At 49.4% G+C, this 26,323-nt stretch overlaps 1 protein-coding gene across 13 annotated transcripts in view; it reads left to right on the top strand.

The window, feature by feature from the left end:
- MED24 (mediator complex subunit 24) overlaps positions 1 to 26,323 on the top strand; it is a 27,867-nt gene extending 1,544 nt beyond the window's left edge. The window contains exons 2-28 of one of the 13 annotated variants that reach the window (XM_081161308.1): positions 4,764 to 4,916; positions 5,562 to 6,054; positions 6,544 to 6,729; positions 6,818 to 6,900; positions 11,878 to 11,916; positions 12,264 to 12,337; positions 12,705 to 12,937; positions 14,575 to 14,686; positions 14,844 to 14,994; positions 15,267 to 15,380; positions 15,926 to 15,973; positions 16,390 to 16,472; positions 16,773 to 16,859; positions 17,323 to 17,434; positions 17,927 to 18,069; positions 18,602 to 18,639; positions 19,079 to 19,161; positions 19,549 to 19,727; positions 19,840 to 19,939; positions 20,255 to 20,430; positions 22,462 to 22,726; positions 23,116 to 23,297; positions 23,475 to 23,565; positions 23,864 to 23,963; positions 24,920 to 25,000; positions 25,429 to 25,577; positions 25,764 to 26,323. In XM_081161308.1, coding sequence (XP_081017434.1) covers positions 6,600 to 6,729; positions 6,818 to 6,900; positions 11,878 to 11,916; positions 12,264 to 12,337; positions 12,705 to 12,937; positions 14,575 to 14,686; positions 14,844 to 14,994; positions 15,267 to 15,380; positions 15,926 to 15,973; positions 16,390 to 16,472; positions 16,773 to 16,859; positions 17,323 to 17,434; positions 17,927 to 18,069; positions 18,602 to 18,639; positions 19,079 to 19,161; positions 19,549 to 19,727; positions 19,840 to 19,939; positions 20,255 to 20,430; positions 22,462 to 22,726; positions 23,116 to 23,297; positions 23,475 to 23,565; positions 23,864 to 23,963; positions 24,920 to 25,000; positions 25,429 to 25,577; positions 25,764 to 25,880 — 2,970 coding nt within the window. In that variant the 5' untranslated portion in view covers positions 4,764 to 4,916; positions 5,562 to 6,054; positions 6,544 to 6,599 and the 3' untranslated portion in view covers positions 25,881 to 26,323. Of the gene's footprint in view, positions 1 to 4,763; positions 4,917 to 5,561; positions 6,055 to 6,083; positions 6,139 to 6,543; positions 6,730 to 6,817; positions 6,901 to 11,877; positions 11,917 to 12,263; positions 12,338 to 12,704; positions 12,938 to 13,077; positions 13,135 to 14,574; positions 14,687 to 14,843; positions 14,995 to 15,266; positions 15,381 to 15,925; positions 15,974 to 16,389; positions 16,473 to 16,772; positions 16,860 to 17,322; positions 17,435 to 17,890; positions 18,070 to 18,601; positions 18,640 to 19,078; positions 19,162 to 19,548; positions 19,728 to 19,839; positions 19,940 to 20,254; positions 20,431 to 22,461; positions 22,727 to 23,115; positions 23,298 to 23,474; positions 23,566 to 23,863; positions 23,964 to 24,919; positions 25,001 to 25,428; positions 25,578 to 25,763 lie in introns of those variants that run through there. The other 12 variants (XM_081161316.1, XM_081161315.1, XM_081161309.1 and 9 more) reach the window with 12 other exon arrangements.

Genomic DNA, 26,323 nt, shown 5'->3' with positions numbered 1-26,323 from the left:
CCTGCACCAGGCAGAGCTCTAATTACTCCAGCACCCCCCTGGCCCCGCCGGTTCCCCTGCTGTCATTAGCCCAGTTTTACCAGCGGGGGCCATAGCCTTCCCACGGCTTTCAGGGTGGGGCACTGTCTCCAGAGTCTGCTCTTGGAGGGGTGTGTGTGTTAAGGATGGCTCTTCTACTAATCACCCAGTTTACGCTGGAAAAAAAAAATCACTTGCTAAGTGTGGGGTTCTGACCAACAGCCTATAGGAGTTGGGCTGCCCTGGCTCATCTTAGTCTCGGCCACCTGCATCCTAGGCTTTGTTGCAGCCACCTCTCTTACGGGGGCATTGGAGTTTGCAATATATAAGAGAGGGGAGGGTACCTCTCTTGGGACCACCCTGGAATCCTGGGGATGAAACCCTTGGGCTGCAGAGTGGAGAGGTGGTGATGAGGGGTGTGCAGTGGGTGAAGGTAGCCTGCAGTGTGCAGTCGTGGCAGCTGCAGTGGGGAATCAAGGCTGCAGTGTGCAGAATCAGCATGCAGTCAGTGAACCTGGGGGTTCAGCATGGGCTTGCAGTGGACATGCAACAGCTGCAGTGTGGAGCAGGAGGCCGCATTGAGCAGTCAGAGCAGTGTGCAGCGTGAGGTGAACTGAGCAGAGCTGTCTGACGTCGACACCATCTCCTTGGTGATCAGGTCTGGCTGAAACCCTTTGGAGCAAGGCTTCTGTGTGCAGTGTTCAGGGTGCATGCTCTACCCTGTGTGGAAATAGTCTCTTGGGATAGGGCTGCCCAAGGAGTTGGGAGAGAGTCCTAAAGCATGGGTTACATTTATGAGATAAGCTACATTTATACTCTGCATCTATCGGGCAGAAACCGGAGGCAATGGAGAGGTTTAGCAGAGACCTGGATTAGGGAAGGGTTGCAGAATCAAGAGAGGGAAGATGCAATTGCTGTGGTTTTGTCTCCCCTCCACTCTGGCTTCCCCCACCACATCTCTCTATGATGAAAGGCCTTAAAGATATTGGGCGAGGGAAACTTTTTGAAATTGTAGACCCAGAGCCATAGAAAACAAGGTGCTTCCTGATCCACCTTTCCCCCCCCTCAGGGGCAGAGTGGGGCACCTTGAACTCAAAGACAAGAGTTCACCATTCCTACTTTCTCCTTACCTCTCTCCCTTCCTTTGGCTCCCAATATGGCCTGCTAACCGACCAGGGCAAGGGCAAAATGAAGGGCACACTGCCTCCAAGGCAGGCATCTTCTCAGATGCCAGGATCCAGCCCAGGGCTGGGCTTATAGCCCCTGCCCCTGTGTTGTGTCATCGCCCTTTCCACCCCACTCACCCTGCCTACCCTCAATTCCTGAAGCTTGCTCTTCTCCGAGTCATTTCATCTCCGGGCTCCCGTTCTCTCCTTATCATGAAACCCCTACCCGCCTGTCTCTTCCCATCCCCCACCTTTGCTTCAGGACTGAGTCAAGGGGGAGAGAAGGAGGGTGGGGCACAAGTGATGAAGGATAGAGACCCTCCAAGGGGATTTGCCTGGCAGTCCCTTCCCTCTTAGATTTTGGTTGCCATGGAGGCAGCAGGAACAGCCTGTTCCCTGCGCTACAGAGGCGGCAGCTATACCCAGGCTCCTCCCTCTTTTCTTTCTTCCCTCCCTCACAGACTGTTGCTAGGAAGCACCCCAAGATTTCTTGAGCCTCTCACCGATATAAACTAAGGATCCAGATATCTTTATGAAGAGCTTCCACCAAAAGCCTTGAAGCCAAGACCCCACAAGGCATCCTCCACCCCTGCTAAGAAGCTGCAGGCTGTTTGGGGGAACAGGAGATAGGCCCTCTACCAGCCTGCCCTGGGATGAGCTCTGTGTCTTGGGCCTCAGCAGTTCCCCTCCCCCACCTCATCCTGACCTTCTGGACTCTGGGTGACGGCAGCAAATGATGAGGCGTCCAGCAGAGACCCCTTGACTCTGCAGACACAGCCCAACTTTGGGGGAGTTGAAAGACCACTAACTAAAAGAACCTGAAACCCAGGTGTTTCTTGACCCTGAGTAATCTTTCAAATCAAGAAAAGAAAGGAAAGAAAGAGGCGACAGTTTCTGGGAGCTGGAAATCATGGGGCAGAGATGAGAGACTGGGAAATTAGCAAACAATCATCTTGCTAGAAGTAAAGTGGGGCATCAATCACCTTTTTTCCATCAGGTGCCCTGCTTATGGGTCACAAACAAGGGAGGCAGAGAAGGGATTCTGGCCAGGCTGAGCCTTGCTTTTGATAGCTGAGACAAGAAGTGAAAAAAGCAGCTTATGCCTTCTCCAGGTTGTCTTTGAGAGTTTCTCCTGCTTTTTATTCATTTGACACTTTTATTTTTTTACTTCTTTTTTTAAGAGGAAGGGTGGGGAGAGAGAGAGAGATGTGAAAAGCATTGATCGCCTGCCTCCCATACACACCCTGACCGGGAACTGAACCTGCAACCTGGGTCTGTGCCCTGACCAGGAATCGAACCCACCACCTTTTGGTGTACAGAATGATGCTCCAACCAACTGAGCCATACCGACCAAGACAACACTTTTTTTTATTGTGCCAGGTATTGGATCCCCTAAAGTTCTGGGCTTCTGGTTTTACTTCCATACAGAACCCCCTCATCCTGCCTTTGCCAGGAGGAGAGAGGAGGGGTCGGGGGCAGTCTCCTTTGTCAAGGAGTTTGGTCTTACCATGCTGCAACCCTCTCCCTTCAGTTAAAGGCTGGTGTGGAGGCCAAGAGTCTAGAGCGGCTCCCTGGACCTGGCTGGAGGGGCAGTGCGAAGGAATGGCAGGCTGGCCTCCATTCCCTGCCACTGTCCAGGCCTCGGGATCATAGCACCTCTCTCCTCTACACTGAGAGTGTGGAGAGGGAAGGCCTCCTTCAGGGTGTGAGAGAGGAAACACTGGGAGGATGGTTCAGATTCTGCCTTTCAAATTCTGTTCTGGTTGGTCTCTTTCTGGATGTCCTGTGAGGTCAATTGGGAAGACAGAGACAGAGAACTGCGGGGGATCCAGGAGCTGTCCTGGGGTGGGCCCACCATGTAGGTCTCTCCCCCCATCCTCCATCCCCCAGATAGGTAGAAAGCAGGCATTTTGATGCAGGGACTGGTGAGGACAGGGAACTGGTTTGGAGCCAGCTGTGTATGGATATGTGGGAAGGGCTCTCTTTTTTCTCCCATCCACCTGCTGCCAATTAACTCCCCAGAGTGCGAGGACCCAGGCAAATTTCTGAAAGGAAATATTCCATTAAGGGAGGGGAATGTCTGTTTCCCTCTGTGCCTTATATGCTCACCAAGTATTTCAGTGTTTTGGGGTCTAGACTCATCCCTTTTCCTTATACTTCTTTCTAGCCTAGATAAGGAATGTCCTTGTCCCCTTGGGCACCCAAAACCCTGCTCCTCACAGCCTCCTACCCCACCCCAAGCCCCCATTCTGGCCTAGCTCCTTTTCTGTCATTGCTCCAGTGTTGCCATGTCACTCTGCCTGGCTGGCCTCCACCTGCCCCTCCTCTCTCCAGCCAGACCCTTCCCCAACCAAATGAGCCAGTATGATGCAGAGGTTGGGGCTCAGGGCTAAGAGAGCAGAGGTGAGAGCTTAGCCTTCATCAGTGCTGAGGGAGAAGAAACAGACAGCAAAAGAAAGTGGAGCAATAAGGGTTTTTGAGAGGGGCTGTGTGAGGGGAGGGTTTCCTTGTATACCCCAAGGGGATGTCAGCATTTCTTCTCTCACATGTTGGAGGATTATCATGGAGTCCTGTCCTGTGATGGGGAACCCAGAAAGCTTGTGGGTCCTGTGATGTGGAGAAAAGAGGTGATGTATGGGAAAGCTGTCTCTGATATTTACAGAGGAGGAGTCAGGAGCAACAAGTAGAGATGCTGAAGATAGCCCTTGCCCAGAACTAAAGGGGTCCTATGCTCCCTTAGGAGCCCAACCCTTGGGGACACCCTGCCAAGCCTAGAGGAAGGGCTGTTGATGAGGGGCGAGGGGACAGGGAAGGCAGATGGCCTGACTACAAAAGCCACCTTGCGACTGTGAAGTAGGAAGGAGCCCCTCCCCCCCCTTCAGATCTGCCAGGCTTCCTGCCAGAGTGAAGTGGTTTGAGTTCAGAGTATTACTATCCTCAGGGCCCAAGTATTCCCCACTTCCATGTGGACTGGGCCCAACACCCACTAACTCAGTCAGGAGCAGTCACAAAGTTGACAGTTTCTCTCCCAGAGGGGCAGTTTGGGTTCTGAGGGATGGGAAAGGAGCTACAGTATCCAGGAATGGCTGGGGGGCGGGGGGGGGGGGGGCTTGGCTGTAGTAACAGGAAAGGAATGAGAGGAGGGGAGCAGGCAGAGGTAGAGTGAGGGGCCTGGGAGAGGAAGGGATTCCAGGTACAGGAAAGACTGCAGAGGAACTGGGTTTGTGGCCATCTCAAGTGTGTGTGTGTGTATGGCTGGGGGTGTTCTGGAGGTTAAGTGTGAGGAGTCTGTGTTCTCCCTCCTTCCTGCTTTGGAAGCTTTGGCTAAACATATTTGGCAGTTGTTCTGTATAAACACTGTTCCTCAATGGTATCACTTGGGCAGGCACAAAAGGGAGCAGAATGGAGGGGGTGTGGGTGGGCGTATTGGGGGGTAGAAAGGCCTGAAGCAGTAATGACCTTAGGGGGATGTGATCTGGCCCTCCTCCAGCTGCACTCTCCCCTTCGGAACAGGAGTCCCTGTCTCCCAGTTTAGACTATGTTCCAGATACTCAGGATACTGTTATTTCTTGTCCTAAGGGCCACAAGTTTGCTTCCAGAGACTGAGTGGGCTGCTCTCCCAGATTCATTTCTCTGAGGACTGATTTGCCACTGAAAGGGTGATCGAAGAGTGCTTGTTGGAGAATATGGATGAAGCTTGGACTCATGGATTAGGATATCAAGCTCCTCAGGGTATGAGATGGGGAGCTGAAAATGAGTGGCAGGACACTGGCTGGGGCTTCCATGTTTAGTCTTGTCCTTGGTTGTAAACGTTAGGGACAACCTGTTCACAGGATGGCAAGGATGACGGCTGTGTGTAGGGAGACTCAGACATTGGAACCAGTAGTGGATAGCATTTGCTTTTGGGCTTCTCACTGAGGGGGAAAGAAGGGCCAATGCCTGAAGCCATGGACATAATTATCTACAATATGGTTCCATAGGATAAGCGAGACATCACATTGTTGTTAATAAGCTTTTTTTAAAGAATAGTTTTAGATATATAGGAAAAAATTTGAAGATAAGTAGAGGGTCCCTTTACACTCCAAGCCCAATTTTCCCCTTTCTGTTAACATCTTATTACAATTGTTACAATTGTAACATTATTGATACAATTGATACATTATTATTTACCAAAGTCCATGTCTCATTCAGATTTCTGTTTCTCCTAATGTGCCTTTTCTGTCTCAGGATCACATCCAGGCTACCGAGTTACATTTAGTTATCATGTCCCCTAAGGCCCTCTTGGCTAGGACAGTTTCTCAGACTTTCCTTATTTTTGATAACCTTAACCTCAGTTCTCTCCTTACTTTCCTCCTACTGCTCCCTATATTCAAGCAGCCTGCAAAGCCACGAGGTTCTGGGAGGACTGCCAGATATGGGGGTGAAGTGGTGATGTGTGTAACGGCCGAAGCCTCAATGTGGCCTCTGGAACACAAGTGTGGAAATGAGAAGAACTTTGGTAAACCCAGAGGTTTAGGAAATAATAATTAAAAAAAAAAAAAAAAAAAAGCCAGGAAAGATGAAACATATTGCTAAACGAACACCATCCTCTTGCTGTGCCTACAAACTAGCGGATAATGAAGGCGTGGCAGAATATTTAAATGAGGGCCGTAGTGACGTCACTGGGCGACGCCCGATTGCGAACGGCCTTTCGAGAGCCCTCCCCCCTCCCACCTAAGACTCCCTGTGCTGCCTCAGCTCCTGCAAGTCCTATCTTAAAGGAGAGAAACGATGCGGGCTGACTGCTCGTCTTCTGCGGCAGCTCAGTCCGAGGAACTACAGTTCCCAGAAGACATCACGGCGTGACCTGTCTCGTGCTGCATTGGTTCGTGTATGTTGCTCCTAGCCAATAGAAAACTAGCTCTTTGAAAAGTGCCAAAATGGCGGTACCTAGGACTTAGAACGAAGTTGTCCGGTAGGCTTAATTTGGGGAGGTGGTGGATGAAAAGGATATAGGGAATTATAGTTTCAGGGTTGGGGAAGGTGGAGGAAATGGGGGTGTGTCTAGATTTGGGGTGGTAGTGCCTGTTGAGGGACGGAGCCAGAGCTAAGGGGAAAATGAGGCAACCAGAACTGGCTTAACCCTTTGATGGCCTCTTGACTCTTTGTATTAAGCCTCTCTGACACCCTCTTTAGTGCTCCAGTTTAAGAAAGGGTAGTTCAGGAGGGAAAAACCTGACAGGATCGTTACCAACCCCCCCACCCCTTTTTTCCCTTTTCAGTTCCTCTGTCTCCCTTAAATCTTCCTGTAGCGTCTCCACTTCATTGAACTCTGCCCTCACCGGTTCTTTCCCTTAGAATCTCCTCTCCCCTTCTCTAGCTCGATTCCCACCTCACAGCTGACCTCCACCGGCCCGGCTTCCTCAGAGTGAAATCATGAAGGTGGTGAACCTGAAGCAAGCCATTTTGCAAGCCTGGAAGGAGCGATGGAGTGACTACCAGTGGGCAATCAACATGAAGAAATTCTTTCCCAAAGGAGCCACCTGGGACATTCTCAACCTAGCAGGTCTCAAGTGAAGTAGGAAGGAAGGATGGTAGGGCTAAACCCGGAAACGTTGTAACCACACAGTTTTCCTTTGTTACCCACCTTGCAGAAGCGCTACTGGAGCAGGCCATGATTGGACCTTCCCCCAATCCTCTCATCCTGTCCTACCTGAAGTATGCCATTAGTTCTCAGGTAAACTGCCGCACCTATTCCGAAGAGTGAGGGTTTGCAGGTAAAAGACTTGGAGTATAGTTGTCAGCTCATGTACTGTCTAGGTGAATTTGTTTGAATATATCACTTCTCTGAGCCTCAGTTTTCTCATGAAAAGAATAATACTTCATTGGTTGTAATGAATATTACATCAACTTATTCTACAATAAGTATTCACGAATGTTTGTTATGTGCCAGACAGTGCTCTAGGCCCCGGGGATATGGCTGTAAACAAGATCTGATCCCAGCACCCAAAGAATTTAGTGGGTAATAACAGATTAAATAAGCAGTCAGTCACAGAATAGGCTTATGATATCGGCTAGGACAGAGTACTATGGGAGTACATGGAAGGGGCACCTAATCTATTATGAGCAATCAGAGGGGATGTGATATTTAAACCAAGACATGAATGTTGAGTAGGAGTTAGCCAGGCAGATGATGAAACTGTACAAACAGAGAGAAAAGCATATGCAAAGTCTGGGAGACAAGAATTACATGATATTTAGGAGCTGAAAATAATTTTGCATGGCTAGAGCAGCAGTCTTCATTTCAGGACCTTTTATGCTTTTAAAAATTATTGAGACTCCCACAGAACTTTTGTTTATATGTGATGTCTATTCATATTTACCATTTTTGAATGATAAAACTGAGAAGTTTAAAAATATGTATTTAAAATGAACAAAAAATAAATCCATTACATGTTAATATACATAACAGTTTAATAAGAAATAACAAAAGAAATTTAGTGAGGAAAAGGGCATTGTTTTACATTTTTGCAAGTTTCTTTAATGTCTGGCTCAATAGAAGACAGCTGCATTCTCTCATCTGCTTCTGCATTCAGTTGTTGCAGTAGGCTATTTTGATTCAAGTATATGAAGAAAATCTGGCCGCACACATCAGATACTTTGAAAAGGAAAGACTATTTTTTTTTATTAATCCTCACCTGACAACATTTTTTTCATTGATTTTTAGAGAGAGTGGAAGGGGGGGAGAGAGAGGGAGGGAGGGAGGGAGGGAGGGAGGGAGGGCGAACATCGATTGGTTGCCTCCAGCATGTGCCCCCACTGGGGCGGAAGATCCAACCACAACCTGGTGACCCAACCGGGAATCAAACCGTCAACCTTTAAGTGCACAGGATGACACCCAACTGACCTGCATCTTGCATCAGCCAGGGCAATAAAAATATTTTTTAAAAAAAAAGGTGAATTCACGAACAATTTAGGAAGTGGCATTGAGAGGATTTGGTGATTTACTGGAGGAGAAGCATGAAAGAGAGGAAGGAATCCAAGCTAGTGTCTAGGTTTCTGGTTTGGAGGACTGGATGAATGATGGGATGGTAAGAAGACAATAGGAATAGAGTAGTGTTGTTAGGGTTGGGATGCAGATGAGGGCTGGAGATGGCATGCTTGATTTTGGCCTTGTTACATTTAAGATGCCTCTGTGAGCTATCAAAGAGAAGATACTCAATAGGCAGTTGAACATGTCTGGAACTCAGAAGGAGAGGCCTAGACGAGAGCTATTGATTTAGGAGTCATCATCTGCAGATGGTAATTGAAACTATGGGCATGGGTGAGATTGCCCAGAGAGTGTGGAGAGTAAGCAAGGAAGGGAGTGACCCAAGTCAAATTCCTGAGGAACCAGTCACATTTAAGGAACACACACACAAAAAGAATTCCTTATAGGAGTCTGAAAAGAACAGGCCAGCGAGAAGAGAAGAAAAGCAAGAGAGGGTGGTATTAAGAAAAGCCCTGGGAGGAAGGAGAGGACTGAGGAATGAGGAGGTGTTTCCTGGTGTTAGATGCTGCTGGGAAGTCATTGAGATCAGAACTGAAAACTGTCCATGGGGTTTAACAACAAGAGGTTGCTGATGAGCTTAATGAGAGGATTCATGCAGCGGGAAGAACAGAAGTGATTGGAGTGAGCTGAATTGCCAGTGGGAGATGGGGAGGTAGACACAGTGAGTATAGAGAACTCTTATGCCTGTGAAAAGCAGAAGAGAGGGTGATGGTTAATTGGAGTTGTAGGATCTGTGGGAAGTTCCTTTAAAAACAGAATAATCTTGAGATCTGTAAACACAGATGGGAAAAGCAAGAGGGATAAAGAGGCTGAAGTAACAGTGCGAGAGAAATAAATATACATGAAAGACCTTCGTGACTTACAAAGTGCTATGCAAAATTAGTCATTTATTTTCCCTTCAGAGTCAAGAGGCTCTTTGGTCCAGTGCTGTGTTTGTAGAGGGCACTTAGGAGCAGTTGGGGTGTTGAATATGAAGAGCAGAAGAGACTAGAGAGCAGCTGTGGGTCAGTTTTGGCTGGCTAGGTGTGCAGTGGGCCGCATAGACAGTCTCCAGCCTTGGGCTGGTGGTAGTTTAGAGCTCCTATATTGATAGATAGATTAAGACTGGAATAGGTTAAATCCTGCTGTGTGAAACACCATGTGGAAAGTATTTTTAGGTCTCTAGAGTAGAAGCGCTTTATTAATACTGTTAGCAAAAACTTAGTGAACAGAATTCTGAATTTGGAGACTATATAAACATAACTAATGACACCCCTCAGAACATACAGAATTGGGGATGTCTCTTCTGGTAGTTTAGAGTCCGTTTCTAGTGGGAACATCCAGCTCCCCCTTCAGGTTGGTATCCAACAAGATTCAGTTTTCTGCCAAGCTCTTGCTATGGGGACATCAGTTATAAATAAACAAACACTTGCCTGGAACGTTATGGTCATCCTGCCCAGGCAGGCACCCAACTCTCTGATCACTGTCAGACACTAGCATTGGCTTCACAGTATGTCCTGCTGAGAGTGGCACTAAGCACTAATTGTGTATTTAAGTCTTCTGTGTATTTTGCACCTGTTTATCCAAGAATATTAGTTAAAGATGTCTGAGAGCAGTCTGTTCACATGAGGGGGAGATTAGACATGGAAGGCATCGCCATGCATGTAAAATTCACCATACTGAGGTCATCGAGGCTAACTTAGCTTTCTTCTTAAATCTTTGGAAAGTTCTATTTTTCTAGTGAAGACAACCCACGAGGCAGGTAATTAATTATCTCGACAGTTTCTGTCGGATTCTTCTTTTTCATTTGGTGTATTTTGCCACTGATTTTAACTAAACGATTATGACTATTTCCTATAGTGTTACTCATATTTTATCAGCATGCTATATTACGATTTTTTTAGAATATGACAACTTAAAAGACTTTCTGTAGGGTTTAATTTCATTCAGGACAAATTATTTCTCTTGAACTGTATCTCTAATCTTATGGTGATAAATAGGTTTTACTAATAGAAATTTGTTTTAAGGTAAATTTTTCCCCAGAATGTTAGTTACTAGAATTCATCAATCCAAAGCAATAAAAAGTTACGGAGGACCTACCACCTGCTGGCCCCAGGCTAGAGAAACAGATATACATTTATCACTATTTCTGTTCTCAGGAAGTTCACTCTTCAGGTGGAATTTTCCAAAACATATTTTGGAAATACTAGTTAAATGTAATCCTTGGTCAAATGAATTTGAAAAATTGCTTGTTTCATCTCCAGTCATCTGAGAGATTCTCATTTTATACAAGTATATTGTGGTTCAGAGAAGTCCTACAGTAAAAAAGCTCTGTACTGAAAGAACCCTTACTTCAGAGAAAGCTTTTTTTATTTTTTATGATTGTTTTTTAATCCTCACCCGAGGATATTTTTTCCATTGCTTTTCAGAGAGAGTGGGAGGGGTAGAGAGAGAGAGAGGGAGGGAGGAGAGAAAGAGAGAAAGAGACACATCAATTGGTTGCCTTCTGCACGTGCCCTGAACTGAGCTAGGGTTCAATCCTGCAACCGAGGTACATGCCCTTGACTGGAATCGAACCCAGGACCCTTCAGGCCTTGGGGTGATGCTCTAACCACTGAGAAAACCAGCTAGGCTAAAGAAAGCTCTTTATATATATTTAATCCAGGGTTTCTCAAATTCATGTCACAGAGAAGCTCTGTGTTTGTGTGTGTGTGTGTGTGTGTGTATAAACTTTCTTAACATCTTCAGGAACCTATTAACAACATCATCCAGTAGAACTTTCTACAGTGATAGAAATGTTCTGTATCTGCATTGTCTAATATAGTAGCCTTTAGCCACATGTGGCTATTGAGTGCTTGAAATGGCAAGTGTGACTAAGGAACTGAATTTTAAATTTTGTTTAACTTTAAAAAGTCACACGTGACTAGTGGCATCCCTATTGGACAGTGTAGCTTTAGAAGCTACTTTGGGAAATGCTGATCTAAGGGTGTGTTTTTACGTATTCATTCTACAAACATTATCAACAAGTTGATGGGTCACCAAGTAAAAGTGTCCTTGTCCTCAAGGAGCTCCTAGTTGAGCGGGGGCAGCAGGCACCAGCTGTGCATGATGGGTATAAGGGGATTACTTGGAGCACAGAGGAAGGATTTCAGGTTTGAGTGGGAGGTTGGAGTTGATCAGAGAAGGCGTCTTGGAGGAGTCCTAGAGAACTTACTCGAAAAATGAGTAAGAGTGTGCTTAATCAAATTTACTACCTATTTCAAGGTGCAGTTACTACCTAGTCACTGCAGGAAATGTATGCTTGTCTCCAGTTCTTGTCCAAATAAAATTACTCTTGATAGAAGTTGTAGGAGTAAAGGAACATAACCTACTCTTGCCCACTATTGTATCCACTGTCAGTCAGTTAAACCTTATATATAGTGGACAGTGAAACAGGCACCCTTGAATCCCCCCAAATCATCTTCTGAATGGGTTTATGCTTATGGTGTCATTTGCAGTGAGTCTGATAGAAGGAGGAATGGAGACAGTGCCTAGTGTTACTGCCTCTCTTTCAATGGGTTGAGGAAGGCCTCTTGAAGGGGTTGAGGTTTTAGGAGAGCTGCAGCAACTTTAAGTATCAGCGTTTGTTCCTCTCAACTGTGGGACACTAGCTGTCTAAACTTTTTCTTTCTTCTTTCCCTCCAGATGGTGTCCTACTCCTCTGTCCTCACAGCTATCAGTAAGGTATGACCATAGCCACTCACAAGCTAGGTGGAGGCAGGGGAATAGAGATATGGTAGTGATGGAGGGGGTCCTACCTCCTTGACTACTCTAATCATGTGACCACTGAAGCTAGACAGGCAGCACATGATGCCTCTGGCTGGCATTGCTGCCTTTCACTGAAGGGAGGAGTATCCTGGGAAGCAGGAACTGGCAATTAGGAGCCAGTTTCCAGTGTTGAAACGATGCCCACTCTGAAACCTGAGGTGGGAGGAAAGATGAGCAGGAATCCTGAGTGTCCCATCTGCCCCATGTGTGAGACCAAGGGTCCACTGCGACATTCTGTAGCATCACCACTGTTCTTTCCACAGTTTGATGACTTTTCCCGGGACTTGTGTGTCCAGGCTTTGCTAGATATCATGGACATGTTTTGTGACCGACTGAGGTAATGGCAGGGGTGAGGGGCTCACAACCTCCAGCATTAGCTTAGTATAAAGGTGAAGCTCCAAGTATATAGACTGAGCCCAACTCTGGCTTCCTACACTTCTTCCCTCCTGCTCACCCACACCCACCCATCCTGCCCATTCCCGTCTTTTTTACTTATTCCTTAGGACAAAAATGCCCCTTCTCGATTTGGAGTAGCTCATTTGAAATCATGTCCAGTGGAAGCTAACAGGGCTGTCTTCCCCAGGACTTTGCTAGCTTCCCAACTCTCTTCCCTAGTAGGGGAGTGCCAGGCACTCTGGGGAACATTGGTGTGGGTCAGATTTCAGCCTTTGGAGCAGATACAGATTTTGCATCCTTTCCTGTAGCTGTCATGGCAAAGCGGAGGAGTGCATCGGGCTGTGCCGGGCCCTTCTCAGCACCCTCCACTGGCTGCTGCGCTGCACTGCAGCCTCTGCAGAGCGGCTCCAGGAGGGGCTGGAGGCTGGCACTCCAGCTGCTGGGGAGAAGCAGCTTGCCATGTGCCTGCAGCGCCTGGAGAAGACCCTCAGCAGCACCAAGAACAGAGCCCTGCTCCACATCGCCAAACTAGAGGAGGCCTGTATGTCCCCTCGTTCCCCTGAGCCCCACCTGCCACTGCTCCCATATCCGGTTCTTTGAGAGGGGAGAGGCAGGATGGCATCCCACTTCTTTCCAGGAGGATCTGAAATCATCCCACTTCCTTTTTTTTCTCCCCATAAGCATTGCATACATCCCAGGGACTTGGGCAGGGTGGCACCCGAGCCAATCAACCAACAGGTATTTACTGAGCATTATTGTATGCCCAGCACTGTGCCAGGTGCTGGGGGTGGGGGGTGGGGGGCTACCGAAGGAGCATGTGGCAGGGTCCGTGCCCTCAACCAGTATACATGCTAGTGGGGAGCAAGACTAGTGTGTAATATACATGGAAACAATTAGAGGACAAGGCAAGCACATGATCCATCCTTGTGTTTGTCTCCATGTTACTGATCACCTGAAAAACAAATGACTCTTGTGTTTGAGCATTGCCTAAAATGTCCTTTAAACATGAATACCTGTCTGCTGTCAGGCCTACTGTGCCATACACCTCTTGACTCAAGTGTACATGTTAAACATTGGAATTCTTTAGAGCCTGAGGTCAGACAGATCACCTGTGGGAGGGAAGATTCTGATATTCTGGACATGGGCCCGAAGGCCACAGTCTTGCAGTTGCTTGGGACCACCTAAGGATCTCTTGTTCTCCAATATTGAGATTGTCAGAATAGGTTATCTCCAGGTCTTCAAGACCTGGCTGAAGAACTTGTTATAGGATTAGTATATTTATTATTTCTCAAAATATGTTTTATTGTCTGTGAAAAGTACAGAAAAGTGACCACTATGTAAAAATGGGCTATCTTGACAGTTTCTTACCTATCTTGAACACTTTACAAATGTTTATTGACTGAAAATGAATGATTATTTAACTTAATTTCAGTGGGTCTCAGGTCATTTTGTTTTGTGTTTTCCCCTATGCTAATGGGCTAGTTGGTGCCATTTCATCATTTGACCCTCTGGAATTGTAACTAGCATAAGTGACTTATAATTATGTGCTAAATCATGCGGTATAGACTGAGTTCAGGCATTTAGGAGGAGAGATCAGTGGATTGGACCAGTTGGGTAAGTTGTTAGAGGAGCTGGGGCTTGAACAGAGGCTTGAAGGATAGTGAAGAGTTGGAGAGGTGAAGATGAGTAGGAGGGATTTTGGAAGAGAGGGCAGCTAGAGCAAAGGCCAGATGGGAGTGGAAGAACACAGAAGGCCATGTAGGAGTCCAGCTTGACTGAGTTGGAGAATGTTGGCTACTTGCTGGCACACTCCTGAAGTGATCTATGGCTGCCTCCTTGTTCCACCACTGGACTTCCCTCCCCTCCCCTCTTATTCCCCCTCCCCTACCTCTCTACCACTGCCTTTGTTAGGACTGAGCCAGTTTCTAAAGTCAGCTGCACGCATACCCTAGAAGTCAGGCTTCTGGGAATACTTTCTAGAGGCTTCACTGTTTGTTTGCACCCTCTATGTAGAAACAGCGCATGCTGCCCCCAGGCCCCCAGCCTCCATGTCACCCTCAGGGAAGTCTCCCTGCGTGGTTTTGTGGGCCCAAGGGGTGCCAAAGTCGAGGAGTTTGGGCCACTTTTTCCCTCTCCTCTGTTTCCCATCATATTTCTGCATTTCCTTTTCTCCGCCAGCCTCCTGGACAGCTATTGAACATTCTCTCTTGAAGCTTGGGGAGATCCTGGCCAATCTCAGCAACCCCCAACTCCGGAGCCAAGCTGAGCAGTGTGGCACACTCATTAGGAGGTACCCAGCTCCCAGAGTGATTGTGGTGAAGGGAGAGGTGAAAAGCCCTGGCTGGGGGTGGGATCATGTGGCACCTGACCCCAACCCTTCTGCTCTCACCTGCTCTCCAACTCTTCCTAGCTCACCAACACCATCCCCTGTGTATCTGTCCCCTCAGCATCCCCATGATGCTGTCTGTGCACTCCGAGCAGCTGAACAAAACTGGCTTCCCCACAGTCCATGCGCTGGTCCTGCTCGAGGGCACCATGAACCTGACAGGCGAGACACAGCCTCTGGTGGAACAGCTGATGATGGTGAAACGCATGCAGGTGGGAGGGCCAGAGCTGCTTCTCTATCCCCAAGGCGGCTGGCCATTTGGGGGCAGGAGGGAGGATTCTTCTGGGAGAAATACAGGGTTTCTCCTATTCACGGTGGAAAGTGAATCCCAGTCCTGTATGGTTCTGCCATCTCATCTGACTTCCCTGGTTCTCATGGTCCTGTGTTTCACAGTCTCTGACCCAGCCTGATCCCCTGGGGCCTGCAGATGGTGAAGGGGGATTTGGGGCCCCCTCTAATGCCTCGCCCTTGGATCTTCCTGCAGCATATCCCCACCCCACTTTTTGTTCTGGAGATCTGGAAAGCTTGCCTCGTGGGGCTCATCGAGTCTCCTGAGGGTACAGAGGAGCTCAAGTGGACAGCTTTCACCTTCCTCAAGGTACCTTGGAGCAGCAGGAGGGCCAGTGTAGGAATGGTCCTTGGGAAAAGCAGCGACACTCTGGACCTTTGCTCCGTGTTTCTCCCTGCTGGTGTCGCTGGCTTCATGCCCATCCTGCCAGGTCCCCCAGCACTAGTTCACATTGATTATTTTCTCTCAGAGTCCCAGGGCCATATTTAGCCCAGTTGGCAGGCTCTGCTGGTTCTTAGCACACAGATGCTCTTTAGCTCAGTCTTCAGCCAGATTGGTGTAGGGCAGTTACGGGAGCCGGGGAAGTGGGCTGCTGTCTTTGAAGTGGGAGTTCCACTTTTGTTCATGGCATTTCTTCATCAAGCCAGGAGAAGTGAGGGGTCCCTTTGTCCTGTAGGCTTAGGGCACCAGGCCTTGGGTACCTGTCAGCTTTCTGATTTGGCTCCTAGAATGCTTTCACTTTCAGGGCAAGAGTATTCCATCTTTCTGCCTAGAGCAGGGGGCCGGAGGGGGTGCCTTTAATTCTGGGTGAATGAGAAGAACTTGTGCTTCCTGTCCCCCGCCTCATCCTCTAGATCCCACAGGTTTTGGTGAAGTTGAAGAAATACTCTCATGGCGACAAGGTGAGTAGAAGAAATGAGACGGAGGGGGGCATGGGAGCAGGTAGATCCTTGTTTCCGCCCTGGAGAAGCAATAGCAAGGGAAGGGTCACTTAACCTAGCAGTAGTGTGTCCTTGTGCCTGGGGGAAGGAAAGTGTGTGTGTACCTGAGCATCTGTGTGCACCACACGTGTGCACCACATCTCCAGACAGAAGATAGCCAGGGCTTTCAGGAGGCAAGGTTGCCTAGATTGATCAGGGCCTGGGTGGCCATGTGGGACAGTGACCCATACTTCTCCCCATCTAGTCACCGAAAGCCAGTAGTGGGCATGGCCAACTGTAGGCTTTTATATCCAACGGTGTACTTAGGAGCCTGCATTGCAGGCTGTGGGTGGGGAAGGGGACCTAGAAGCCAGATGGCAGTTTCTGGCTCTTTGTAGGACTTTACTGAAGATGTCAACTGTGCTTTTGAGTTCCTGCTGAAGCTCACACCCTTGCTGGACAAAGCTGACCAGCGCTGCAAGTACGGACTCCCTGCTTCACTCTACTGGGAAGTGTCCTGCGCTCTTCCACAGCTCTTCCTTAACAGATAAGCCTCAAAGGATGGTCTAATTGTCCGCTCCCCTTGGCAGGAGCAGGAGGCAACAGCCCCTTAATTGCTGAGTGCCCGAGCCCCTCCACCATCCACCCTCCACCTTTCCTCTGGCACTCCGAACGTTCTTCATCCTGAAGGGGGGAGGATCCTGGGCTGGGACCCATTGATCCTGCCCCTCAGGAATCCCTGCTCTATGCCCAGTCCCCTCATCATCTCTTTCCCTCACAGCTGTGACTTTACAGACTTCCTTCTTCAAGAGTGTAGGAAGCAGGGGCTTCTGTCTGAAGCCAGTGTGAACAACCTTATGGCCAAGCGGTAAGTGTAAGCTCCCTCAGGCTACCGGGTGCCTTTTTCCCTCCTGACTAGAGTTTGGGTTGCGGGTGACTGAGACCAGGCCTATGTTTCCCAGGAACAGGAGACACTGATCCCTGCAGACTAGGGTTTTGCCCAATTAAGTACTGTACTTTAACTCTCAGCCTCCTTTGTGATCAAGGTTAAAATCTTAAAATTTCCTCCAATCTTTTTTTTATTTTTAATTTAATTTTATTTTTTTCCTCCTCCAATCTTAAATGAACTTTCAAAATAGATATAATGACCAATGGCAAATTAAAGCTATTGCAGTATTGGATACACTTCCATAAATGTCGCTGTGACACCAAAGGTTCTCCTTTGCTTCCCACCTTCTCTGTGCCTCTGCTTCTGGGACTGGACTAGGAGCATGTCAGGAATTTATCTCTATTTCTCTTCTCTTCCCTTGGCCAACTGGTTATGGCCACAGTGCAGCAGACCGAGAGCATGCACCCCAGCAGAAATCGGGAGAAAATGCCAACATCCAGCCCAATCCTGGGCTGATCCTCCGAGCGGAGCCCACTGTTACCAACATCCTCAAGGTGAGTGTGCCTCCAAGGTCACCTCTTCCCTCCTTCCAGTTTTCCCTCTACTTCCAGATAAATAAGCAGAGGCTATAGACCTCTCTCTCTTCTCGCTTTTATACATAGTTACTTTGGAAGTAGAGGAAGGGGGAAGGCAAGGGAAGCCGCCATTGAAAACTAACACTTATTGAGCATCACTTGTAAGCCAGGCACTGTGGTAGGTGCTTTCATTTAGCTCGTCTGGTGCAGAAACAATGGAGAATTTCACAGCAGTGACCTTGCCTGTCCCAGCCCTACCACCATTGTTCGTTTAGTTGAGAGGGATGGTTTAGAGAGCAAGGATAAGATTTTAGAAACAGTTTTCCAGGTTGGAATCAGAAAGACGTAGATTAAGTTGCAGGTCATGGTGTACCATTTAATGGAGACGTACAGAGAGAGAGACTGTGGCTAGGCGGTATCTGGGGGGGTCTTCAGTGTTCTTCAGGACTTGATTTCCTGTCGTGTCCCCAGACGATGGATGCAGACCACTCCAAGTCCCCGGAGGGGCTGCTGGGGGTCCTGGGCCACATGCTGTCTGGGAAGAGTCTGGACTTGTTGCTGGCTGCAGCTGCTGCCACTGGGAAGCTTAAGTCCTTCGCCCGGAAATTCATCAAGTAAGGAAGGCCGAGCTCCTGACCAGGGCCGGGGAGGTATATCTGAAGGAGGAAGTAGCAGGCCCTGGGGCCCTGGGGTCTGGGTCTCCCAGGATGCTCAGTCCAAGGCAGAGCATCCCAGCTGGAGACCTGGGAGAAGGGCTGTCTCTTTGGACATGGAACCTTTTTGCTCTTCAGCTGAGAATGAAGTAGAGGAGTTTGAGGAGGGGACAAGGCATTGAACAGTTAGTGTGGAGGGATTCCGTGTGTGCCTAGTCATTAATCAGGGGCTCGCAAATTCTGTTGACTTTTTTTTGTTTTGTTAACCTGGAATTTGATATATAGCACATTGTTCTGTTCAGCAAGCCATTCTCTAGGCCTTGGAAATCTTTAAAAATAGAGTTCTTTTTTCTGTAGCAGTAGTGTTCAATTTAAGTTTAACCTGTAACTCGGACTCTAGTGCCTGCCTCTCTGAGTGGGTGTAGTCCGCCAACCCCAGCTATTGCTCCACCCTTACCCTGGTTGATGGGGCCTATCTCCATTCCCTCCACAGCTTGAATGAATTCACGACACATGGCAGTGAAGAAAGCAGTAAGTCAACTCTGTGCACCCCCAGGCCCGGTTGGCACTGAAAGATGGGTGTGGAGGGAGAGCTCGAGAGGCAAGAGGATGCCTTTGTGCACCCTGGGAGGCTCTTTTCCCCCTGAGTGATAACTGATGAAGCCTTTGGGGAGGCTTGAAAGAGGGTAATGCTGGGAAAAGGGTTCTTCTGCAACCACCCCTTTGTCTCTCCCTCCCCCTTAGGATTTGGTTCGATATTGGGGGGAGGGAGGGTATCAGGAGTCTTTGATTCCAAGGAAGGAATGATGTTCCAATTGAGACTCAAGAAAAGGATTCTGAGCCTCAGAGCTTTGAAGGAGACACCTGGTCTCTGACCTTCCTTGAGATGAATTCTGATTCCCTCGTGACCCAGACAAGGGCTTTGGGCCCCTGCCCTGGGCTGCAGGGTCAGCCTTCTTATCCTTCACAGCCAAATCTGCCTCCGTTCGAGCCCTGCTCTTTGACATCTCCTTCCTCATGCTGTGCCACGTGGCCCAGACCTATGGCTCGGAGGTGAGTAAAAGGAGAGCAGGCAGGATTAGGGGCACTAAATGCGTGAGGCAAAGGGGAAGGGAACAACCAGTATCTCTCCCCAGTGTCATCCCTTACTCCCCTGCCACCCTCGCAGCCCTGTTAGGCACCCAAGCCCATTAGTTCTGAGTGAAGAAATCAGGTTCCCACCCAGAGAAGTTAATAGATGCCCTCCCTCCTGGTCACATCCTAAGTCCTTCAGTGTCATATTCCTGACCACTAGGTGGCAGCATAGCCCTCATCTTTCTCCTTTAGCTAATTTGTCCCCAATTTTTCAGGTGGGGAAGGGAGAAACAAAGTGGGGCAGGAAACAGATGCAGGGCGCTGTGCCCTCCCCACTCGGCTAGTGACTCTCTCCTCCTTTCCCAGGTGATTCTGTCTGAGTCAAGCACAGGAGCAGAGGTGCCCTTCTTTGAGACCTGGATACAGACCTGCATGCCTGAAGAGGGCAAAATCTTGAATCCTGACCACCCCTGCTTCCGGCCGGACTCCACCAAAGTGGAGTCTCTGGTGGCCCTGCTCAACAACTCCTCAGAGATGAAGCTGGTGTCAGTGCATGGGTGCCCACTCCAAGGGTGGTGGTGGGGGCAGTGCCAAGTCCCTCTCTCTCAGCCCATCCCTCATTCCCCTGTGGTGATTTCTCTCCCCCCCCCCCCCCAGGCAGATGAATTGGCACGAAGCCTGTCTCAGCATTTCAGCCGCCATCTTGGAAATCCTCAATGCCTGGGAGAATGGGGTACTAGCCTTCGAGTCTATACAGGTAGCCCCACCTTTCCAGTAGCCTTCTCTCTTCCCTGGGACGCAGAGCCAGTTTTTGATAGATTGTTATAATTCCTGAGAACAAGAACACCCTTAATCCAGAAACTCATGTTTGGATGTTGATCTTCCTTGTAATCCTAGTCTTAGCCACTCCCTCCCACCCAGGTAACTGGGAAAGTCAAACTTGTGGTGAAAAGAGGTGTGGAATGTGGCCCAGGGCTCCAACTGCTGCGTTTAGCTGCCTGTAGAGGCTGGGGAAAGTGATAGCCAGGGAGGGGGAGATAATGGCCCTAGTCACGCTTTTCCCCTCTCTCAGAAAATCACAGATAATATCAAGGGAAAAGTATGCAGTCTGGCAGTGTGTGCTGTGGCTTGGCTTGTGGCCCACGTGCGGATGCTGGGGCTGGATGAGCGTGAGAAGTCGCTGCAAATGATCCGCCAGCTGGCAGGGCCACTGTATAGTGAGAACACCCTGCAATTCTACAATGAGAGGTCAGTAACCTGGCCCTTCCCTCTGGAACTCTGCAGGTCTGTCGTGAGAAGTCTCCACCTCCAGTAACCGATATCTAACCCCTCTTCTCTTACCTTCCCAAACATGCTGCTCACTCACTCACTTCCTCCCTCGCTCACATTCTTATTCACGTATTCACTCACTGACTCAGCAACATTTTCGTGTGTGTCTTATCCGGCACCTGCCATGTCCCAGAAATATAGACCCCAAAGAACTATCACTCCTGCCCTCAAATGTCAAGTTCTGTAGAACAAGCTTGCCAGAAGAACAAAGTGATTCTCTTAGCTGTGTCACTGTCTAGAAACTGTGAGCCCATCTGTAGATTTTATAGGCCTTGGTCCTGCCCACTGCCTGACCCCCCACCTGGCTATCTTTTGTGACATTTTTCTGCCTGGACTTTTCATGGGCTTACAGAACCTCCCTGGTGACTTTGGCCATGTTGAGTTCAGTGGTGGTGGTTCATTTACCCATCCAATAAGCTTTTTTTAAAAAAAATTATGATAAAAATACATAACATGAAGTCTACTATCTTAACCATTTTTTATTGATTTATTTTGGAGAGAGAGAAAGGGAGAGAAAGAGAGCAAAGCATCAATTTGTAGTTTCACTTTTTCATGCATTCATTGGTGGCTTCTAGGAACTGAATCCACAACATTGGTGTATCAGGATGACACTACTCAGCTGATCTACCTGGCCAGGGCCCATTTTTAACCATATTTAAGTGTACAGTTCAGTAGTGTTAACATATTCACATTGTTGTGAAGCAGATCTCTGTCTTGTAAATCTGAAACTGTACCCATTAAGTGACAACTCACCTCCAACTTTTTGTAACCACCATTCTGCTTTGTTTCTATGAGTTTGACTACTTTGATAACCCATGTAAGTGGAGTCATGCAGTATTTGTCTTTTTGTGACTGGCATATCTTACTTAGCATAATATCCCCAAGGTTTATGCACGTTGTAGAACATGTCAGATTTCCTTCCTTTTTAAGGCTGAATAATATTCCATTATACGTATGTACCATATTTGTGTATCCATTTACTAGTCAATGGACACTTGGTGTTTATCGCCTTTTAGCTATTGTGAACAGTGGTATGAACACAGGCATGAACCAATCGATAAGTTCTGAGTGGTGACACATCAGGTAGCCATCAGCATGCCTGATAAGGGGAAGTGGGAAACTGAGTTGAAATGAGGTAGGGAAGGGCCTACGAAATCTTACCTGTTTTTCCCTTGTCTCTTTTCCTTCTTTTCTCCCCTCATCATCCCTTCACAAGTAATGGAGTGTTTGCTCTCATGTAATTCATTCTAAGCACCCTGACTCCTGTCTGGGTGAGGAATGGTGGGAAATCTGTGGCTTCATCATGCAGATAGAAGTGTCTCTGAAAGTCAGAGGGACTTTCCCAGAGCCACCCAGCATTCCAGGAACAGTTAGCTCTCAGACCCAGGTCTGTATTCACAGTTGAAGACTCTTCATGAGAAAATTCCTGGATACACTTATATTTGCCTAGCTACCAAGGGCCGGGAAGAGTCCTGTGGGGCAGCCCTTGGGCCCCTGTCCTGGAAGTAACAGTTTACATTGGTAGGAGGCCAAGGCTGGGCACGCCCCCCTTCCCCCCCAAGCACTCAGCCCAGAGGGAAGTGATTGTTCTTACTTATGCCAGAGGGTTGGCAGGGCCAGGCCTGGGGGATGGGGGAAGTTGGAGAGAGAGAAAATATGAATATATTGCTAGATAGCCTGGGAAAGAAAGCAATCCCCCCCCCCCCCCCAATAGGCTTTGTGCCCAGCAGGTGAGATTCCTGCCGGGAGCAGGACTGGTAGGGTCAGGCCTGCTAGGGGGCTGCAACTTCCTCTTGTCTCCTCCCTTAACATAGAATGGGGTTAATACCCCAGGAATGTTTCCGTAAACCAACTCCTTAGAAATGTCTGGCCTGGGTGTTTCCTTCCCTCCCCACCCCAGCTCTTGAACCCAGTGTTGTCTGAGCCTCAGGTTCTCTCCTCCTCCCCCAGGGTGGTGATCATGAGCTCCATCCTGGAGCACATGTGTGCTGATGTGTTGCAGCAGACAGCCACACAGATCAAGTTCCCGTCCACGGGCATGGACACAATGCCCTACTGGAACCTGCTGCCCCCTAAGCGACCCATCAAGGAGGTGCTGACAAACATATTTGCCAGGGTGCTGGAGAAGGGATGGGTGGACAGTCGCTCCATCCACATCTTTGACACCTTGCTGCACATGGGAGGCGTCTACTGGTTCTGCAACAACCTGATTAAGGTACTTGGGGTGGGGTGGGGTGGGGTGTTGGGTGTAGGCCAGACACACGGCCAGCTGGGGGAGCAGGTATCCTCAGACTCCAGGAGACATCTGAGGAACTACCTGATGGGACCAAACTTGGTCCCATCCTCTGACTTCCCAGCACTCAACTGCCTCAGCTGGGCCTATCTGAGGGGCCTCTTAAATGCTGCGAGAAGATTCCTTGGAATAGAGGTTGGTCCTCACTTCAGGAGCTCCTGGACTCTGAGGGGAGCTGCCTCCTCAGGTAGCTCTTGCCAGAGGCTCTGAAGCAGAGGAAGGGATGGAGCAGCAGCTGGGGCTCTCTGCGTGCCCTCTCAGAGAGCCCCACGGCCCTCAGCTCCTAAATCTCCCCTCACTTGCCCCCTTAGGAGCTGTTGAAGGAGACCCGGAAGGAGCACACGCTGCGGGCGGTGGAGCTGCTGTACTCCATCTTCTGTCTAGACATGCAGCAGGTGACACTGGTCCTGCTGGGCCACATCCTGCCTGGCCTGCTCACCGACTCCTCCAAGTGGCACAGCCTCATGGACCCCCCTGGCACTGCACTCGCCAAGTAGGAGTCTTCAAAGCCTCAAGTCCCCATAACCCTGAGTCAGTCACCCTTACCTGGGGTCACCCAGGAATCTGGGCTGTGGGGAGGACCTGTCAGATGGGGCCTGATCACCATGGGCACAGAAGCCCCCCTTTGAGTCCCTCTAATTTTACTTCTTTTCCTGGAACCCTCTGCCAGGCTGGCTGTCTGGTGTGCCCTCAGTTCCTATTCTTCCCACAAGGGACAGGCATCTTCCCGCCAAAAGAAGAGACACCGTGAAGACATCGAGGTAAGGGACCCCTCAGTTCACTTGCTCATATGTTTGTTCAGCAGACATTTCCTTAGCCTTTTCTGGTAAGAGGCTCCCTCCCAGGCAAAGGCCATCAGGCATGATCCTTGCCCCTAGGAGGCCTGGTGCTCACACCTCTGCAGGTGTCCCCAGAGGTTGGAGCGGTGAGGAGGGGGCTGGGATGCAGAGGGAAGAGGGCCCCACTGGAGATGCTAAGGCCTGTGGGGACTTGGCTCTTCCCCACTCTGATCTGAACTCCAGACCTCTTCCCTGATGACAGTGAGTTTCTCACCCCCAGGATTATATCAGCCTCTTCCCTTTGGATGACATGCAGCCCTCAAAGCTGATGCGACTCTTGAGCTCCAATGAGGAAGATGCCAACATCCTTTCCAGTCCTGGTGAGTATGTGGACAGGGCTGGGCAGCCTACTTCCTTTCCTGGGAACCCAGTCTTGCCTAAACTGTTCTACGCTAGTCCCCATTGCAGGCATCTTTGCTGGCTGGTCAGAGAGGGCCTGGCAAGAGCCTTCCCCATTTTGTCTCCTATGGGTGCTGCTGTTTCCCACCCCAGAGACCAAAGATTGCTGTGGCGCTCTCCCTAAGGGTTGAAGCTCTTCCAGTCCCAGGGGCACACTGTTGTCTCTTCCCCACCCCTTACCACAAGGTGGAGGGAAGGACAAGCTACCCAAGTGAGTTCACTGCCTTGAGCACAGTCTGTGCCATTGACTCACCAGCTCTGACCTTCCTTCCCCTGAAACAGACCCTGAGGCCTGGAGCAGGCCTGGGCTGGGACTTGGGGCTGCTCCCCACTCTTCCTGCCTGAAGAGTACCCCTCCCCCACCTGACTTCCCTAGATATTGTTACCTCTCCCTGCCCAGGGCTCCTTCTGTGGCACTTAAATTTTCCTGTTTCCAGAGATTTCTCCTGAGCCTGGACATTTCTCTGAGGCCTTTTAGGGACTAGGGAACCAATTCTGCACTTGAGCAGAGGATCAGAGGATAGATGCTCAGTCTGCCACCTACAAACCCTATGACCTTTGGCTTACTTAGCGTCTCTGAATCTCAGTTTCTTCATTTCCTTGTTTGTACTACAGAGATGTGAGGATTAAGCAGCTTAGTGTCCTAGTCCATGTACAGCCCGCAGAGGCACCTGGCACCCAGTGGTGCTTACCAATATTAGTTCTTCTGTCTCCTTTCCTTAGGGGGATCTCTGTATTCGGGGCCCCTCTGTGATTCTGGATGGAAAGACCTTCTCTGGGTGGGCCCTCCACGCCTGATGGGTGAGGGCTTCCCTGGGAAAGGAAGTGTGAATGCTGGAGGCCTTTTCTTTAGTGTTCCCTCTACTTGGCCCCACAGCTGACCGGTCCATGAGCAGCTCCTTGTCAGCCTCCCAGCTCCACACAGTTAACATGAGAGACCCGCTGAACCGAGTCCTAGGTGAGTCCTCCCACCCCTGTTCCTGAAATGGGGGTTTAGGCCTCATCAGCTGGAAGGGAGCCTCCTGGTGCCCCCCCACCACATCTCCCCACCTCTGTCCTCCATCTCCCCTACCTGCTAGGTCTCCTGTCTCCCCCAGGCTCCCATTTAGTGCCTCTTCCGACTCACCCCCAATTTTCTTTTTACATTTTCTCTTTCTTAGAAAAATGTATCTTTATTGTTGAAAGTATTACAGATATCCCATTTTCTCCCATTGATCTCCTCTACCCCACATCCACCCCACACCCCACATTTCCCCTTTGCCATCCCCATCTTGGGAGGCACTCCACTGCTTCCTTTTCCCTTTCCAGCCCCTCTTCTCCCAGAGTCTAACCTCTCCTCAGGCCCACCTCATGGAATTCTTTCCATTCTCCCCACATCCCACACAGCCAACCTGTTCCTGCTCATTGCCTCCATCCTGGGGTCTCGGACTGCCGGCCCCCACACGCAGTTTGTGCAGTGGTTCATGGAGGAGTGTGTGGACTGCCTGGAACAGGGCAGCCGAGGCAGCATCTTGCAGTTCATGCCCTTTACCACAGTGAGTACTTCACGCCTGGGGCGGGGGCTGGCCCCACCCGCTAGATCAGATGGGGTCGGCAAGTCTTAGCAGAGATTGGGGTTCAGTGGTGAGCCCTCAGAGTAGGGAGGGGGCCTCCTTCCTCCCAAGACATCACACCCACAATGAGGAGGCCCCAGTGAGCAGCTGTCTGTCTGTCTGTGGCAGGTATCAGAACTGGTGAAAGTGTCAGCCATGTCCAGCCCCAAGGTGGTTCTGGCCATCACGGACCTCAGCCTGCCCCTGGGCCGCCAGGTGGCTGCCAAAGCCATTGCTGCCCTCTGAGGAGCTTAGGAGTGGCTGCAGGGACCCCGTTGGGAGGGTCCCAGCCCCAGGCTCCTCTGAAGGGAACAGTGAGGAAAGATGAGGCATCATTGCTCATATCCACATGATGTAAGAGCCCTTTGCTGATTTCCAGATCTTTCCCCTGTCCCTGACTTCTGACCATTAAGATGTATCCCCGTTGTTTTCTTTCATAATTTCCTCTTCCCACTGCCAGTACCTTATGAGTGTGAGCAGCCTGACTCCCTACCTCAGGACGGTCTCACCACCACGTCCCTCCTGTGCACCCTGCCTCCTTCCACTAGATTTACCTGAGGGACTTTATAGGGCAGAGTGTATATGTATGTATATGTGTATTTAAAAACCATTTGGTAACACATGAAGGACGTTCACGTCAGCTCACTTGTAAATAAAGATCCTGTGGATCCTTTTGTAAGTGCTGTTGA

This window comes from Miniopterus schreibersii (assembly GCF_964146895.1).
Source record: "Miniopterus schreibersii genome assembly, chromosome: 16".
Lineage (NCBI taxonomy): Eukaryota > Metazoa > Chordata > Mammalia > Chiroptera > Miniopteridae > Miniopterus > Miniopterus schreibersii.
The sequence above is the reverse complement of the archived record's forward strand: the minus strand, read 5'-3'. Positions and strand labels throughout refer to the sequence as shown.